Source organism: Cavia porcellus, unplaced genomic scaffold (assembly GCF_034190915.1).
Source record: "Cavia porcellus strain 051 isolate PalLab524CR breed Dunkin Hartley unplaced genomic scaffold, mCavPor4.1 scaffold_8, whole genome shotgun sequence".
In the NCBI taxonomy this organism is placed as follows: Eukaryota; Metazoa; Chordata; class Mammalia; order Rodentia; family Caviidae; genus Cavia; species Cavia porcellus.
The window spans coordinates 43295580-43312889 of NW_026947491.1; the positions used below are offsets into that span (position 1 = coordinate 43295580).

The following is a 17310-nucleotide window of genomic DNA, read 5'->3' on the forward strand; positions in this document are numbered from 1 at the left end:
GACAGAGATTCATAGGTTGTGGGAGGAAAGGATTGGCCAGAAGCCACAGCAGGGGGAGAGTAGTTGCGAAAGATGTGGCCAAGAAACCACCACGCTCCCAGTTCTGCAGCTAATACAGTGCCAAAGTGGCTGCTATAATCTTAAAGGGGAGAGATACCGTAATCCCATAGTACTTCCTATTGGCTTCGGGACACTGAAATTCGGGTGCGGCAGGGTTCTGAGACTTCACTAGACTCACAAATTGTGAAGCAACTAGGGGTGATGGATTTCAGCAGAGGAAGTGAGTTCTTAGCAAATAATGCTAATGCTGTCTGAGACTCTGGGCCTTGTCCCACTCTTTCTTCCTAGCAAAGGGGTGACGAGGTGGGAGGTCCATCCTGCAGAATCTCTTCATTAGAGCAAGACAATTTGGAGGTCTCTGCCAAGCACTAAGGCCTCTCCATCCCCAGGTTTCTCACATATTAGCTTAATTTACAGACTCCATGGAGGGAAGGCCTGCTCTTAGCCAGGCTCAGCTATGAACTGAGATAGGTGTCACACCCTGCCTCACCTCCCTAGGAGGTTAGCATTGTGCACTACGGCCATAAGAGATGGGGTGCTCAAGAGTCATTGTCTAAGGAAAAACAAGCAACTGGATTCCCAGTAGGTAGGCTGACCAGAGTGTGTGCAACCAGGCGGCTGAGACTAAAACCGAGTCCTGCTCACAGTGCCTGGGGTCAGCAAGGCTGGCAGATCTGCCTCCAGCATGGGGAGGAAGTTTTTCCACCTGCTCCAGGTTCCCCACACAGGAGGCTCTAGTAACTGTGGGGGAGTCTTCCTGGAAGGGGAAAGTCCAAGCAGCTCCCAGCATCTCTGTCCATCCTGGCTGCCCTTGATAGTGAGATTGTCCTTGTCACCAGACAGGAGCAGGACCATCTTTATCACTGGCCCAGAGGCACCCCTGTCTGGGTCTCTATACTCCTGTACTACACGCTGATGAGGAAGCCTGCTGGGCAGAAGGGAGGGGACAGGGGTGTGGGAAGGGAGTGGAGGGAGGAGACAGAAGGATTTGGGCCAAGCCAAAGTCCCACAGGGTGGAGCCAAAATCTATCTGGACCCCACTAGCCATAAATTCTGCTCACTGCTGCTCTAACCTCCCAGACTGAGAACCCGAGTCGAAGGTGGTGTAAGGACAGGTAACTTCCCTTCCCGATACATGTCCTTCCCTCGGTGCCACCCTCCCAGATGCCCCTAGTGCCCCCCTAACCCAGCCACCAGCTGGTGACACCACCCCCCCCCTCCACACACACACACAACTCCATGAAGGCTGTGGGCCTCAAGCCTCTGCCCAGACCTCATGGGACCCAGGACCTAAATTCAATGCCTGGTCTTCAAGGAGGCAAGGGTGGGAGCTGGGCCGGGGGTGCCAGTCCAGACCCCGGAGCGGAGTGGCCTGGGATCTGTGAGCAACGCGAGGGGCCCAGTCCTGAGGGCCAGCAGGCGGCCGGTCGGCGTGCTGGGCAATAGGAAACGGTTTATTAGGAGGGAGTGGTGGAGCCGGGCCAGGCAGGAAGACGCTGGAATAAGAAACATTTTTGCTCCAGCCCCCTTCCCAGTCCCGGGAGGCCGCCGCGCCAGCCGCGCGGAGCGAGTCCCTCCCCTGCCCCAGCCCCGTCCTGGGGCCGCGCCTGGCCCCCAGCTCCTGGCTCCAGCCTAGCGCTCCTCGCCCCTGGTTCTGGGACTCGGACCCTGTCCGCCGGCCGAAAGGTGAGTCGAGGGCGGCGGGGCGGGACCGGGCAGGGGCCACGTGACCCCGCCCCAATGGCCCTGCTTTGGGCGGATCAGGAAAGTGGCCGCAGGTCTGTCCCTAGGTACTCAGGAGCGTCAGCTGCCCCTCGTTGTATGGGTGCATCTGCCCAGTCCCCTTCTGAACTTGGAGTCTGGACTGCGAATCAGAAACCTCTAACTGTTCTGTCCTAGCTTAATCCCTAAAATGGGCAGACGTAGTGGCCAGGGATGTAGTTCAGTGGCATAAGCGTCTGCCCGGCAAGCGCGAGATCCTGAGTTAGATCCCCGGTACCAAAAAAAAGAGCAGACACATGCACACTGCTGGGCTGAGTTGGGAGTGGGTGTCCACTTCCAATGCTCTTGAGCCTCCCTTGGGGCTGACCTTTCCCAGACTAGCTCTTGCAGCTCTTGCTTAGGGGAGCTGACACTAACTCCACCTCACAAGCCTGGTCTCCCCAACCTAGGATGATTGCCCAGTTCCCATGCCAAAGGGGATCCCAGACACTCTCAGGCAGGGACCCCAGGTTTTCAGTCTGCCTGGAAGACCGAAGCCCTGCGATCTCGAGGCTGGTTGCCCAGCCCCTCTTTTCTTCAAGAATAGGTAGAGTGGATAGTAGTAACCCTCACCCTCTGGGGACAGCTCCTGCCCGAGGCACGGGTCTTTCATTGATCCATGTGTCCTGGTACCTGTCCCCTAACCTGTCTCCTTTGTCATTGGGTTGATAATTAAAAATGGCTACCATTTATTGAGTGCTTATTATGTAGACACTTAGATATTTTTCTCATGTAATCTCGGTCACAACCAAGCAGCAGAGGGGTTATTATGCTCGCCCTATATGAGAGACAAGAAGTTCAGACCTGAATAACTTGTCCAAAGCTCCTTAGATGATGTAAATAGCACAGGTGGAGCCATACTCACATTTAAGTGCTTACTATGTACTAATTAGTGTTCTACCAAATAATTTCTGCAACATTACACCTATGAAATAAACACTACTATTATTCTTACTTTATATACAAGGAGATGCCTAAGCACAAGAAGTTAAGTAACTTGTCCCAGTCTCATAGCTCTAAATTGCAGAGGCAGGATTTGAACCCAGATCTATGTGATCCAGAGCTCATACCTTAATCCCATACTATACAGTAGTATTTCCCTTATCTGCTTCTTGCTTATCTGTGGTTTTGCTTTCTGAGGTTCCCGTTATCTGCAGTCTACTGTGGTGTTGAAATATTAAGTGGAGTCAGGCATGATGGCACAGTTTTGTAATTCCAGCCACTCAGGAGGGCAAGGCAGGAGGGTCACAAATTCAAGGCCAGGCTGAGCAACTTAGCTAGACCTATCTCAAACTAAAACAACAACAAAAGGTCTGGAGATTAGTGTGGTGATGGAGCACTCTTCAGTTCAATAAAATAAAATGAAAGCAAACCTCCAGAAGTAAAAATTCATGTTTTAAATTGTTTTAAATTGCACTATTTTGATTGGTATGGTGGAAACTTGCGTGGTTACATTCCATCCATCTGAACATGAATCGCCCTTTGTCCAGTATCTATGCTGTAGAAACTACCCTGCCTGTTAGTCACGTAGCAGCTGCTATCTTCTTCTTTTTCTTTCTTTTTTGTACCAGGGATTGAACTCATGACCTTGCACTTGCCAGGGAAGCACTTGGGCCCTCAGCTGCTACCTTAGTATTCAGATTGTCTGCAGAGATTTTGCAAGGCTGGTGCTCAAATACTTATTATTTTACTTAGTAATTGCCCCAAGTACAAGAGCGGTGATGTGGTTGATTTGGATAGAGAAGCTACACAGTTCCTTCTTTAAATAAAAGGTGAAAATAAAAGTTTTTACAGTATAATTGTTATGGGGTATTACTAATTATTGGTAATCTCTTGCTTTATCTATTTTATTTTATTTTATTTTATTCTCGAGTCAGAGTCTCACTATATAACCCAGGCTGACCTTGAACTCACTGTGTAGAATCAGCTGGCCTGGAACTCAGGCTGTTCTCCTGCCTCATCCTCCCAAGTTCTGGGATTACAGACATGAACCACCATACCTGGCTTTGCTCTATCTAACTTAAAGCTGATTTAAATTAAACTAAAATAGGTATAAACAACCTTATTATAGTTGTGTGTGTGTGGGGAAAAGTATCTAGATGCTATGGTGTCAGTTATCCACTGGGGGTCTTGGAACATCTTCCCCTCTGACAAGGGAGAATTCTGCTGTGCTGTCTCCATCCTCTGCCTGTGACTCTTAACAGTCAATTTGTTTTGCTACAATGCATGGTTGGAAGGGGCTAACTAACTGATTGAATCGTAAAGGCAACCCCACATGAACAGCTTGGTCTGGTGCCATCGGAGTATGACTTTGTGAAGCTCAAAGTGAGGCAAAATGGTTATGTTTGGGCCTGGAATGTAGCTCAGTAGTAGAGCACTTACCTAGCACGCAAGAGGTTCTAGGCTCAATTCTGAGGGGGGAAAAAAAAGAAGAAGAAGGATAAAAAGAAAAAAGACAGTTGCATTTGACACAGCGCTTTCCCTGCTCTGTGACAGGCACTGCTGTGCTGAGCGCTGCTGCCGATGGGAGCGGATTTCATCAGTCCTTCGGGTGTAACTAGGAGAAAAAGATCTACAGCCACCTTCCAGGTACAATCCTTCTCTGGAGACCTTCACCCGAGGCCCAACACTGACTAAGCCTACAGCATAGCTTCTGGTTAGTGCCACTGTCCTTACAACTAAACCAGAGCAGGGAACTCAGTGGTGACAACAGCAGTGGGCTGTTTGTTTGCTAAAACTTATACTGCTTTTTTCCTCGAGTGAGGACTCACCTAACTCTAAACAACTGGAGGAATACAAAGGACCCAGAGAAGATGTTTTATCAGCAAAATTTATCAAGGCGTAATGAGTGACTGTTGGCAAGAAACTGACCATCCTGAGCCTTGGCTTCCTCACTGGACTGTTGTAAGGACTAAAAATGAGATGGACCATAATTAGTACAAGGAACAGGTTAACTATTAGTATCATTTCATGGCCCTACACTAATATTTAAATTTAATTTTAATATTTGTTATTTCTGGTCAATAACAATGATGCTTCTGCCTACAGGAGATCTTTCTCAGTTTGGCTTAGAAACGAAAGCATACTGCTAGGCCAGGTGTCTGTGCCACGGTCAAATTTCAGGGTGACTCATGTGGAGTCAGCTGTGTATCTGGCCAGTACCTTTTCTGTACTAAATCTCACACAGTCTCAGTTAGAAATTGGACAGTCCGAGTTTTCCCAGGATTATTAGACTAGAATTCTGCAAATGCCACCAGCTCTCCCCTGCCCTGCTGATGTCTAGAAAAAGTCCTCATCTCCACCCTTGTTCCACAGTGTCACCAAGTCTCCTGTGACAGTGGAAGTGAGGTCCTTTCCCTCTGTGGCCCACTCTTGACTAGCAGGACCCCGCCCAGCAAAGCAGAAGAAAATAACCTAGTCTTAGCTGTTTTCGGAGCACAGTTCTCAAAGTGTGGTGCCCACACAGACGCATCAGAATTCCCTGGAGAATGTTTTAAAAATGCATGTTTCTTGCTGGTCCCAGGTAGACTGAATCAGGATCTGGAGTGCAGGTGAGACCAAAGGATGTGCATTTCTAGCCCACTGCAGCGGACTCTGATGTGTGACAGAGAGAGGGAGTGGGTGGACTGGAGACGTCAGAGAACTGGAGGCTTGGCAGAGACCCTAGAAGGAGGCCAGATAGCATACTTGATGTTAACCACTTTTTCCTTTCTACCTCCTATCCTCTTCTTAGCCACTGTCTGGGCAGGGGAAAGCAGTCAAGACTGGCTTCCTGCCTGCTCCCCAGTAGGCACACTCAGCTCACCTGGGGCTCTCTCTCCATCCAGCAGCCAGGCCCCACTGCAGAGTGCTTGCTAGAGTCCTCACTGGCTACCAGGAGGGACAAGAGGCAGGAGGTCAGGCATAGGCTGGGGCCACAGCTGCAGCAGCCCAGAGCTCTGTTTCCTCCCCCAGCCTGGGCCTCTAGGGCAGAGGAAGCCCAGGCAGGAAAGCCAGAGCTGCCATGGGCAGAGGCCCATGAAGCCCCCCACCCCGCCCCCAGCTACCTTGTCCTCCGAGCCCCAGCACCTCAGGTCTTCATGTGGCACCACCCTTACACAGTGGGCAGTCTTCATTTTATGCAACCACATATCTGACCCTGCCACAGGCCGCTGTCACTCTCGTGTTAGCCACCCTAACTGACAATCCAGTCCCAGACACATGTCCACTTGTACATTTGGCTGTTCACAGATTCCTCGATGCTGTCTGGCCACCATCCTCCTTCTTTCTACTGGGGAAGGGGTACTGGGGCTGGACCTCACACACACTAGGTAAGCACTGTACTACTGACCCATACCCCCAGCCACCATCTCAGTCTAAAAGTTTGACAAGTGAAGAAGGGAGTGACTTCTGAGCACTAGCTGACTTGAGACCTGAGTTGGGAAGTATCGGGGATGAGAATTAACTCCCCTTAAATCTCTCCATCAAACTTCTGGCAAAATCTCACCCTGCCAGCCATGGGAGGTCACACGTTCAGAGACTGTGTGTTTCACTTCCTCTCCCACATCATAGCCCTCCCCCAGCTCTTTCCCTGATCAGCAGTAAAGGAGAAGGGAGCCAGGGAACAACTCTGAGAGACCCCTTTTACTCAAATGGCAGAGAGCTTCCCTGACGCCTGACATTACCCAGCCCTGTCCACACTTTGCACACTTATTACATGGTTGCTCCTGGACTAGGAGTCGATACGTGTCTGACCCTGGGCAAGCCTCCTCCCCTGTGTGAGCCTTAGTCCTGTCTCTAAAGTCAGGAGCGGAACCTTGTGATTTCCCAGGTGGCCTCCCAGAACTCTGTCATGTGGGGGTCTCAGCCCCAAGTGGCTCCCCCAGGCCCTGCAGCTGCCCCCGCCTGTCCTGACAGTCTCAAGTCCCTCCTTTGCGTGACTCCTGCCTGTTCTATCCAGACCTCAATCTAAACAATCTTGATTCCTTTTCCCGGCTTGGCGGGACCCTGAATGGCAGGAAGTGAAGACAGGAGCCTGTTTATGTTTGAGCCAGGGCTGGGGGGGGCGGGGCGGGCACTGGGAAAAGGGTGGGCAGGAGTGGAGGTTGAGAGGTTGAAAGCTGGTGGCAGAGGACACAGGACACTGCCGAAGAGCAGCTGCTGGCACCCCAGTCCAGGCTCTTTTTGGGCCTCCTGGCCCATGTCCAATCTGAGCTCAGCAGAGGGGCACAGAACTGTTGTCCTTTGGGCTCCCGTCACTCAGACATGGCTTGCCACCCTCAGCCCTGACAGGATGGTTTCCATGGGGAAGTGAATCAGGACTTCCCTTGCAGGCCCCGCCCCAACGCCAGACGCAGGGAGTAGAGAGGTGGCCTCCCTGCCTCCCCCCACCATAATAAACTCCCAGTGATTTCCTCCTGGTAGGAACAAGCTGCAGTACATCTTGCAGAACTTACCTCACCTCCTCTCTCCAGGGACGATGACGTTGGCCTACCCTAAGAGGGGCCTTCTGGTGCTGCTGATGGCCTTGGGCCTGACCCAGGGTAAGTATGCGGAGAGCGGCTGGGACATGGGCTCAGCTCAGGTCCCCTCTTGCCAGACTGAATCCGAAGTGTTAGGGACAGGAGATGGGAGCCTGGCTGTAGTAGGCACTAAGAGGACTCAGTTAGGCTCGGCCACCCCAAGCGTCCTTTGTTGTCTGTCTCCCTAATAAAACCTTCAGGCTGGTGCTCTGTCAAACTCCAGGCTGGGAAGCTTGTCTGTCTTATATACGGGGTGAAGGGAATGAGAATGCTGACAGGGAAAACCTGAGAAAGCCCTTAGAGCTCGAGGCCAGGGCACCCCTGGTACTGGGAAAACAGGTCCTGGGATCAGGCACGGGCCGGAAGCTTTCCTATTAGTCTCCTCTGCTGCCAAGCAGGGGTAAGGTTCTGAGGGAAAGAGGATCAGGGGATGGAAGTAAAAGACCAAGGCCTCAAGGGTTTGTTTGAGGGATGACAGGGAGTCAGTGGGCAGGTGGGTCAGTGGGGCAGAAACAAGTGTTGAGCTCACTGCGGGGCAGCTGTGCCCAGAGTGACTAAGCCTCTGTTGTGTCCCCCAGGGAACCCTGTGGAGCCCTTTCAGACCTCATTGGTAACCTGCACATGTCAGAACCCACACTGCAAGGGGACCACCTGCCAGGGACTCTGGTGTACAGCAGTGCTGTTTGTAGATGAAGAAGGTCATCTCCAGAATTTTAAGGGATGTGGAAGCCAGAACGAAGAGCTCTGTAGGGGGCGTGCCACTGAATTCGCCCATCATTTCTGCTGCCGCCAATCCTTCTGCAACCACAATGTATCCCTGTCGCTGGAGAGTAAGTCCAGCACCCCCAGCAACCCCTCCCCACCTTCTCAGACCCTGCCCCTCCCCCACCCCCTGGCTTTTCTTTTGTGCTCTGAAGGGTGAGGGGTGGAGTTGGGGGAACCATAATGCTGGCATTTGGCTGGTGGAATGGTCTGGCCCAAGGGCAGGGGAGCTGGCCTGGTAGAAGCTGGGACTCAGTATACTCCTCCTCCAGCCACCCAGACTCCTCCGGAGCAGCCAAAAGTAGATAGCCAGCTGCCTCTGATCCTCGGCCCTGTGCTGGCCTTGCTAGTGCTGGTGGCCTTGGGTACCCTGGGCCTGTGGCATGTCCGGCGGAGGCAGGAGAAGCAGCGAGGCCTGTACAGTGACCTGGGCGAGTCCAGCCTCATCCTGAAATCATCCGAGCAGAGGGACAGCATGTTGGGGGTACGGGGAATTTTGAACTAAGGGCAGAGGGTGGGGAAACAGGAGCCATAGACTCAGAGGGGGTCACCCAGAAAGCATAGCTGGCTGGGAACTGGGAGAGGGGGAAGCATGCAGTGACACAGCTGACAAAGAAGGGGGCCATGGCTGGTGTGGATGGTCTCTCAGGGGCTTCTTGGTATCCTCAGGAATTCCTGGATAGCAACTGCACCACAGGCAGTGGCTCAGGGCTCCCCTTTCTGGTGCAGAGGACAGTGGCACGGCAAGTCACCCTGGTGGAGTGTGTGGGTGAGCAGTGGGTGAGCCCAAGGGATGGGGGCTAAGGGATCCTACCAACCTAAAGGGATGAGGGGGCTCTTGACTTCCAGAAATACCAGCGGGGCCAGGTCTGGGTCAGAATGGGAATTCTGCTGGGTGAGGAACTGACCGGAACTGAGTCAGGGCAGGGTTCTTCAGCAGGAGTCGGGGCGGTCTGTGCTGGGTTTGGGTCTGGATTAAGTTACACGTAAACTGAGAGATTCTACAAAAGGGCTCTGCATAGCATTAAGATGGGTGGGGGCAGCTTTTCCAGGGCACTCTGTGTCCAGTGTATAATCCTTGCCCCCCTTTCTGGTCACTGGATCAGGAAAGGGCCGCTACGGTGAGGTGTGGCGGGGCCTGTGGCATGGTGAGAGTGTAGCTGTCAAGATCTTCTCCTCGAGGGATGAGCAGTCCTGGTTCCGGGAGACGGAGATCTACAATACAGTGTTGCTCCGGCATGACAACATCCTAGGCAAGGGAGACAAACCCAGTGATGGACCTGGCAGTCTCATCTCCACCCCTGGGTCCTGGTCCACAGGGCTTTGGACATTGCCCTAATCCTGAAGGCCTCCAGCCCACCTGACTCCAGCTCTGGTCTCTGACCTAAATCCTAAATCCGATCAGCCTCCCCCCAAGTCCCACCTTTACCCTGATCCAATCTATTCCCTGATCCCCAGCCCTACACTGCCCCCGACCAGTCCAGCTCCCCACCTCCCCTGCCCCTTGGCTGAACTACACTGCCCCTTCTGTGCACAGGCTTCATCGCCTCAGATATGACCTCCCGAAATTCCAGTACGCAGCTGTGGCTCATCACGCACTACCATGAGCACGGCTCCCTCTATGACTTCCTGCAGAGGCAGACGCTTGAGCCTCAGCTGGCCCTCAAGCTAGCTGTGTCCGCAGCGTGCGGCCTGGCACACCTGCACGTGGAGATCTTCGGCACACAGGGAAAACCGGCCATTGCCCACCGTGATCTCAAGAGCCGCAATGTTCTGGTCAAGAGCAACCTTCAGTGTTGCATTGCAGACCTGGGTGAGCTGTGTAGGACAAACAGGAGTGGGTGGGCGGGGCCTTTGCTGATGGGTGTGGTTTCTGTGCTTGGCCTGCCTGTTTTCCTCTGGAGTGGGTGGCCATTGTTATTCTTGATTTAAAAATTTGGAAAGGTGTTTTATTTCATTTCACTTCCACAAGAGCCCCACAAATTATATTAACACCATTCCCAAGCTAAATTCCTTCCACCACCCACCCTAGAGTTGGGAGAAAGGGACAGAGAACCAGGAACCTCATTCTGGCTTCAATGCATACATTGTTACTATTCCCAGGCCTCCAGGTTCTGCTCTGTGAGATGGGCATAATAAAGCCTGCCTTGCATATTCGCATCTTTTTTTTTTTTTTTTTTGTCTTTTTCCTTTTTATCAGTACCAGGGATTGAACTCACAACTGCCTGCTTGCAAAGCAGGCAGCTTATGCCGCTGAGCTAAATCCCCAGGCCCACATATTCACATCTTGATAGGTTCCTAGGAACCATTCAGAAAGGGTAAATGGGACGGGTGGTTTCCCTCTGGCCACTGTCTTCCAGGTCATCTAAGGGCAGGTCTCCCTTTTCCTGCTTCTGTGTGCCTGTCACTATCCATCCCCACCCAGAGGCAGCCCTGGTGTGAGCCAGGGTGAGTGGCAGGAGTGACAGGCCTCATACCCACAGGCCTGGCTGTGATGCACTCTCAGGGTAGCGATTACCTGGACATTGGCAACAACCCGAGAGTGGGCACCAAGCGGTACATGGCACCGGAGGTGCTGGATGAGCAGATCCGCACCGACTGCTTCGAGTCTTACAAGTGGACCGACATCTGGGCCTTCGGCCTGGTGCTGTGGGAGATTACTCGGCGAACCATTGTCAATGGTGAGGACCCACTGTGCACTGTGCGGGGCAGGGTGGAGGTGTGGGGATGGATGAGGCAGGTAGAGCTGGGGCTTCCTGCCATGGCTGGTGCCTGTGGTCCAAGGAATGTGTGAGCAGGCCTGGCATCTCTTCACTGCCACTCGCCAATTCGTTTGGCTGAGTGACCTTTTAAGGTTCATCTGGTCTATGAATCTGGCTGTGAAATCTTGGGTTAGTGATAACAGAAATATTATTAACAGCTAACAGTTACTGAGATTAGATGTGTGTCATGTTATATATGCTATATGTATTATCTTGTTTAAATCTCCTATATTGACAGGGAGGTGAGATTGCTTAGTGGTTAAGGCCCAGGCTTAGAATCAGAATTGCCTGGTTCAGTTCCAGATTTTGCTATGACCGTGGAAAGCCTATGTAGCCTCTCTATGTTTCAGTTTCCTCATTTGTGAAATGAGAATAAAAATAGCTTCTGTCTGAGAAGTGAAATATTTGGAATAATATCTAGAACTCAATATTCATGGTCGTTACTGTTGTAACAGAATGGGTGCCTGACATCGTGTTATCCCCATTTGTAGATGAGACTGAGGTGCAGAATTCTGGCAGGGTGAAAGCAGCCTCAGGATCCAAAACCAGGCAGGCCCACTCTGGGGCCAGTGATCTTCATCACTGTGACACTTGAACCTCTGTGGTCCTTGATTTCCTCATCCACAAAAATGCAGGTTATCACTGCCTCAGGCTGTCACTGCCACTCAGCTTGCTTACTGTGGCCTCATTATGACTGTGGATTACCACAGGGAACTCTGATTCTGAGGGGCTGGGTGCAAGTGGAGAGTCCTGCCCCAGGCAGCCCTGTCTGGACCTGGAGTGGATGGAAGATGACAGGCTGTCTGTAGAGGTGGGAGCATTGTTAGCCTCTGTGGAGGCTGTCCATGGCCAGGAGCTGCCAGCGGTCCTGACAGGTTGAGGACCATCTTCAGGACCTGCCTGGAGCCCTCCTCTTTCAGAACAGGAATGTTTTTATCTTTGAGCATCTACCAGTTGCCAACCTCTTGCCAGTCTTCATTTGCCCTAGTGATCATGCCCTGAGAGCAGAGATCAGGATGTCACCAGTTTCTGGGGGAGACTCCCCAAGGCCCACCAATCCTGGGCCTGCATAGGCAGAGTGGGCTGGAGCAGACTGGAGTGGTAGGAGGGGGCACAAAGACACAGCCACAGCCTCCAGGCCAAGACTGAAAGCCGAAGAGGAAGGGCTGGGAAGGAGGCTGCTGGGCCGAGAGGGAAGTTCTGTCACCCCACACAGATTCGAAGCGCATTATAAACACTGTAATCTGGTGTCAGCCCCGGCACTGATTAAAGGCTCATTAGACACGCTCAAGCCTCTGCGCAGCACTGATTAGGGACGAGCTGCACAGGGGCGGCTTGGAAGCCTGCCATGGGGAGCGCAGCTGGCGAAGTCTCCACCGAGGTTGTGGCCTGTGTGGCTTCAGCCCCCAGCCTAGGGCTGGCAAGCAGGACTGGCTTAGGGCTGCAGTGGCTCCACAGGTGGTTTTTAGAAAGCTCCTGAGGACTCCCGTTTGGGTTGAATGGGCCAGGCTGGGGTGCCGCTGGCAGTGGAGGCCCAGGTCTTCCCTGATGGGTGTGATTTGGGCCAGGATAAAAATTGCCTTCGCTTTGGAGAGGTGTCTTCTTGTCCTTATTGCAGTCCTGGTCCAGCAATCAATTAGCTGCCCTCCCTTAAATGGAGCTTGGAGCCTGGAAGCAGGGCTTTGGTATTAGATTTTTAGGATTAAATCCTGTCATTTACTACGTGTTGTACAAACTCTTGAAATTCACTGGCCATTATTTCTAGGCTTATAAAATAGAGCTAAGAGCATTGCGCACCTCTTTTGGCTGTTGGGAGGTTTTAATGCAGAGTCTTTAGGGCACAGTGGGTCTTTGGTAAAGATTACCTGTTATGGGACGTCAGTGATAGAGGTAGGGAGTAGTATCTGAGCATGGGTAGAAGTCACCTAGGGAAAGACTAGAAGAAGAGCTAGCATAGGAATCCAGCAACATAAGCTGGAGCCTTGACTGTGCCATCCTAGCTGTGTAACTTTGGATTCAGCTTCTCTGAGCATCAGTTTTGTGGTCTCCAACATGGAGGTTATAATAGTACCCATTCCACAGGGTTCTTGTGAGGACTAACAGGGCAATGCACATAAAGTGTTTATAGCACAATGACAGACTCATAGAAAGTGTAAGACAAAGGTAGTAGTTACTAACAGTATTTTTATTATAATGTCCTTTTCACAGGTAGCTTCCCTCGACAAGTAATTTTCTAGGGAAAAGACAGAGGCTGGGCAAAGCTGTCCTCTGGATAATATGTGGTCTCCTCAGGTCCCAAGGGATTATTTCATCCTCTCTCAATTTCCAGGTATTGTGGAGGACTATAGGCCACCTTTCTATGATGTGGTGCCCAATGACCCCAGCTTCGAGGACATGAAGAAAGTGGTGTGTATTGACCAGCAAACTCCCACCATCCCCAACCGGCTGGCTGTAGACCCGGTGAGACTTCTACTGGGCTATGGTTGAGACTAGGGAAGGGATGGCGTAGAGTGGGGTGGGGCTCACATTTTGGATTTCTCGGTCCTGGAACTTGTGTCCTAGGCCTCTGCTTCTTGGATAGATTCCAGATACTCTGGTATGTGGATTCTACCTCCTTAGAATCCTCTGATCAGTCTGACATTTTCAGAGCCATTCACCTTGCCTATTCAGTCAGAGGGTCTCTGCCCATTTCTTGCTTGGAGTCTCAGCTATCAGTTGTCTTTTTCTTTTAAAAATTCTCTCCATACTTATATGAAGACATACACATGTACATATAAATACATACAGGCATGAGTATGCTTCTAAAGACATATTCTCAGACACAAATACATTCACAAATATGCCAGAGTCTTAGCCCCAGGAGGACAAAAAGCATGGCTCTTTTGCTCACTCTTTATGTCCCTGTTACTTCTCACAGTGCTTGGTATGCAATACATGCTCAGTAAATGTTTACTGAAGGAATTGCCAAATACACATATATGTATACATAAACACATATACATTTTTGCACAATATATACCCACAAAAAGTCACATAGATACATTTCTCTGTACATATAAATATTCTCAGAAACTAGAGGAGGTAGGACTCTCTCATTTCAAAACCACTGAGCTTCCTGGGGTGGGATCCTCTCTGGACACAGGCATTTTTAGGGCAGTGCCCACCACATATACTTCCACCATCCACTGGGCCCAGCCCTGGCTGATGCAAAGGCTGGGAGTCACTGCTTCATGGACCAGGGCCTCAAGCTGCAGATAGGCACTCAGGAGCCCAAAGGTTTGCAGAGCTACCCTTCACTGTGGGTCCCACAGGAGGTGGGGTGGGATCAGGTATATCACAGGTGCTGTTTACCCAGCGGCCCTGAGGCTCCTGAAGACCTGAGCATGCTTTCGGCCTTACCCTACCTCCTTTCTCATTCCACTCCACTCCCCTTCCTCCTCTCCTCATCCTTGCCTGGGTCCCTCCATTCCCCCCTCACTGTTTGCCTTTCTTCTTGCCCGCTGTGCACCACTCTCATCACTTTCTTCCTGTCCTTTTTCACTGTCTCTTTTCTATCTTCCCGGACTCATGTTCCTGCTTTCTCTCCTCTGCCCCTCTTCCAACCCCCAGGTCCTCTCAGGCCTGGCTCAGATGATGCAGGAATGCTGGTACCCTAACCCCTCTGCCCGCCTCACTGCGCTTCGCATCAAGAAGACCCTACAGAAACTCATCCAAGGCTCAGAGAAGCCCAAAGTGATTCACTAGCCCAGGACTCCTGCACTCCCTCTGCCTGCAGGGTGAGGCAGCAGAGATGGTGGCCTATCTGGGTAGAGGTAGTGTGTATGGGTGTGTTGGGGAGGGGATGCCCTCCTGTGGGGCAGCTGTGCCTGCCTAGCTGGGCCCCTAGCCCATCCAGCCAAAAATACAGCTGGGATGAAATCTGATCCCCTTTCTCTCTGGCCTGCCCAAAGTGGCCGGCTCCCTGACGCCAGGCTCTCTCCCCACCCCCATGCCAGTAGGCTGTACCCCCTACCACTTCCAAGGCAGGACACAGAGCCAGAGGAGGGCCAAACCAGGGAATCCTAGTCTGGGCCCAGAGCCTAGGACAACACTTTCCCCTGCCCTTGATCAACCCCACTACCTGGCTAGAGCTGCCAGGGTGGCGTAGGGCCCTGCCCAACGTTCAGCAGACACTGCCCTGGGACAAGCTTCATGTACCCAGGGCCCCTCTCCCTGGCCTTATATCTCAGCTTTCGGTGTCCCTGACAAGACCGCAGCTAGCCAAATACCAGCTGCCTAGAAGAGCTGGGGCCTGACTGTGCTGTGCCCTTTCCTTCACCATCCTGGCTGCCTTGCTAGGCCATTGAAACTCTTGGGGTTCTGCTGAAGGTGTGGCAGTGGAGAGGTGACAGGTCAAATAGGATAGGGCCTGGAACTTTCAGAATAATTGAAAGGACATGCGGAGGGGAGGGGAAGGGTAAGCTGGAGTGGGAGTGAGGAGACCTGGGCTTTAGTCCTTGCTCTGTGCTGGTTCCATGCCACCACAGTGGGATCTTTCATTTCAGAATGTTTGTCTTTTCATTGATATACTGCAGGATTTGGACCTGACATCCTTTGAGGCCTCTCCAACTCTGATTTGCTTTGAACGTCATCAGCCTGTGTGACCTAAGTTCACCAGTTTCACCTGGTCCTATGCCCTGGCCCCTAGCAGTATGCCTCAAGACAGGGTCTGAAAAGAGCTGTATTGGAGTCTAGGACATTGAAAGCGCTTCCTAGTCTAATTTTTGCCTGAAGCCATGCCAGTGGCCTTTCTTGGCTCATGCAGTGCTGGCCCTTCTGAGGCTGGAGGTCACTTCTCTGAGTCTCCAAGGCACAAAAGAAACTCAGCTCCAGCCAAGAAGCCTACAGTACCCAGGTTTCTGCTCCCCGTGGACCCTGGTCCTGACTCTGGCCCACAACTTTGGTCAAGCCCCAGAGAGTGTCTCAGAACATGGTGACCCTAGAAAAACACACAGAAAATCTAGTATTTGGATATGTCCAGGGTATTGTGCATGTACTGACAGGTAACCCTGGGTCTTGGTAGGGTGGCTGGAGGGCTGGAGGGAGGTGAGTTGGAGGCAGCACTTGGGACAGTGGTGGGGCTCAGGCTAAGGACAAGGACAGCTGTAAGCTTGGGAAGAAGTGTCCTACCAGCCCTCAGCCTTTGAGGGCAGAAAAGAAAGCTCATGCCCCTCCCACACATACAGCCTCCCCAGGCGGTCTTCTGGTGTGTCTTCCACCACCGTCTCAGAACTTTCCCAGGCCTGTCTCTCAGCATTGTGCAAGGCCCAGAAGAGAACCAGGAAGCGAAACTGGATGAAAACGGAAAGCAACATGCTGCACTGAGTTCCAGGATTACTGGGACAAAGTTTGCAGTTTCTCTGACTTCTAGAACCCACCCTATCAGGAATCAAGGTTCCAGCCTAAAGGATTTTAATCTCCATTGGATTTGGGGGCAAAGCAGTTCTGAGACTCGGCAGGCAGAAACTTCAGGTAGCAGCTTCCCGAAGACTGGAAAATCCCTAAGTGGAGAAGGTCTAGTGAGGAGGAGGAATGACAGAGGAGGGTGGAGGGAAGCCGCTGAGGAGAGCAGTCTGCAAATGCTTCTGTGCTACCGCAGGAGGTTTCCAAGATGCAAATTACTCTGTTCTTACCCGAAGATAACTGTTTGCGGGAGCATTTAGCCCATGCCTACCACATACTGTGTCCTCAATAAACCAAAGTTGAACCCTGAGCCCCTGCGGAGTCTTTCCAAACACGTGCCTCTACAGTAACCAGCAGGCAGTGATCCAGAGGGAACAGGAGGGACAGGGCAGCGAGGGTCCCAGGTACACCCCCTGCACTGCGGTCTCAAAGGCACCTACCAAGTCCCCCAGCGAGGGCTCACTGTCGGTTCCATCCTCTCCTGGAAACAGCCGGATCTCGGCGCCTGCCATATCGCCCTCTGCTGGCCGCTCAGTGGCCGCTTTCCTGCTGGCCGCCTCTCGCGGCAGGCTGGGGACCTCCGCCGCAACCCTGCGCGCCAGTTGCCGAGGTGCCCCCTGTTGGCCTTCGGGTTTGCAGGGACTCTCCTCTCCAACACTGCATCTAGCAAGAAACTGAGTCCATACTCAGAGGCAGGTTGGGCCCTTCTCCTAAATTCCCTCCTCAAACAGGAGTCAGTGCACACCCCAGAGGACCCACCTTAGACTCAGGAAGCACCTCGAATCCCTCGCACCACACCAACCTGAAATTGAGGCGGGAGGGACCAAGGGGAGGCAGGTACTGAAAAAAAAAACAGGAAGAGGTCTTGTCAGGTGGCAGCCAAGCCTAGGAAATCTGTGCCTTTGTATTAGACGCCCTCTTAGGGAAATGGCACCCCAATTCCTTCTACCAGGGAAGACTGTTGGTGACCTCCTGGAGCTCCAGGTCAACCCATGTCTGTGGGGTCTTCTGCACTAGGATCA

At 52.2% G+C, this 17310-nt stretch overlaps 1 protein-coding gene across 6 annotated transcripts; it reads left to right on the top strand.

Annotated features, from left to right (window-relative positions):
• Positions 1-1583: 1583 nt before the first annotated feature.
• Acvrl1 (activin A receptor like type 1) lies at positions 1584-16598 on the top strand. Of its 6 annotated transcripts, none has more exons than XM_003475774.4 (12): positions 1584-1746; positions 4318-4410; positions 7225-7343; positions 7901-8152; positions 8357-8568; positions 8754-8853; positions 9191-9337; positions 9622-9897; positions 10568-10765; positions 13176-13306; positions 14456-14622; positions 15421-16598. In XM_003475774.4, exons 3-11 carry the CDS (start codon positions 7280-7282, stop codon positions 14588-14590), a joined length of 1515 nt encoding a protein of 504 aa, XP_003475822.1. In that variant the 5' UTR covers positions 1584-1746; positions 4318-4410; positions 7225-7279; the 3' UTR covers positions 14591-14622; positions 15421-16598. The 6 variants fall into 6 exon arrangements, with proteins under 6 accessions (XP_003475822.1, XP_013014856.1, XP_023423398.1 ...); XM_013159402.3 differs by having other exon boundaries at positions 7275-7343; XM_023567630.1 differs by lacking the exons at positions 1584-1746; positions 4318-4410 and adding an exon at positions 4459-4477 and having other exon boundaries at positions 7275-7343.
• The last annotated feature ends 712 nt before the right edge of the window (positions 16599-17310 follow it).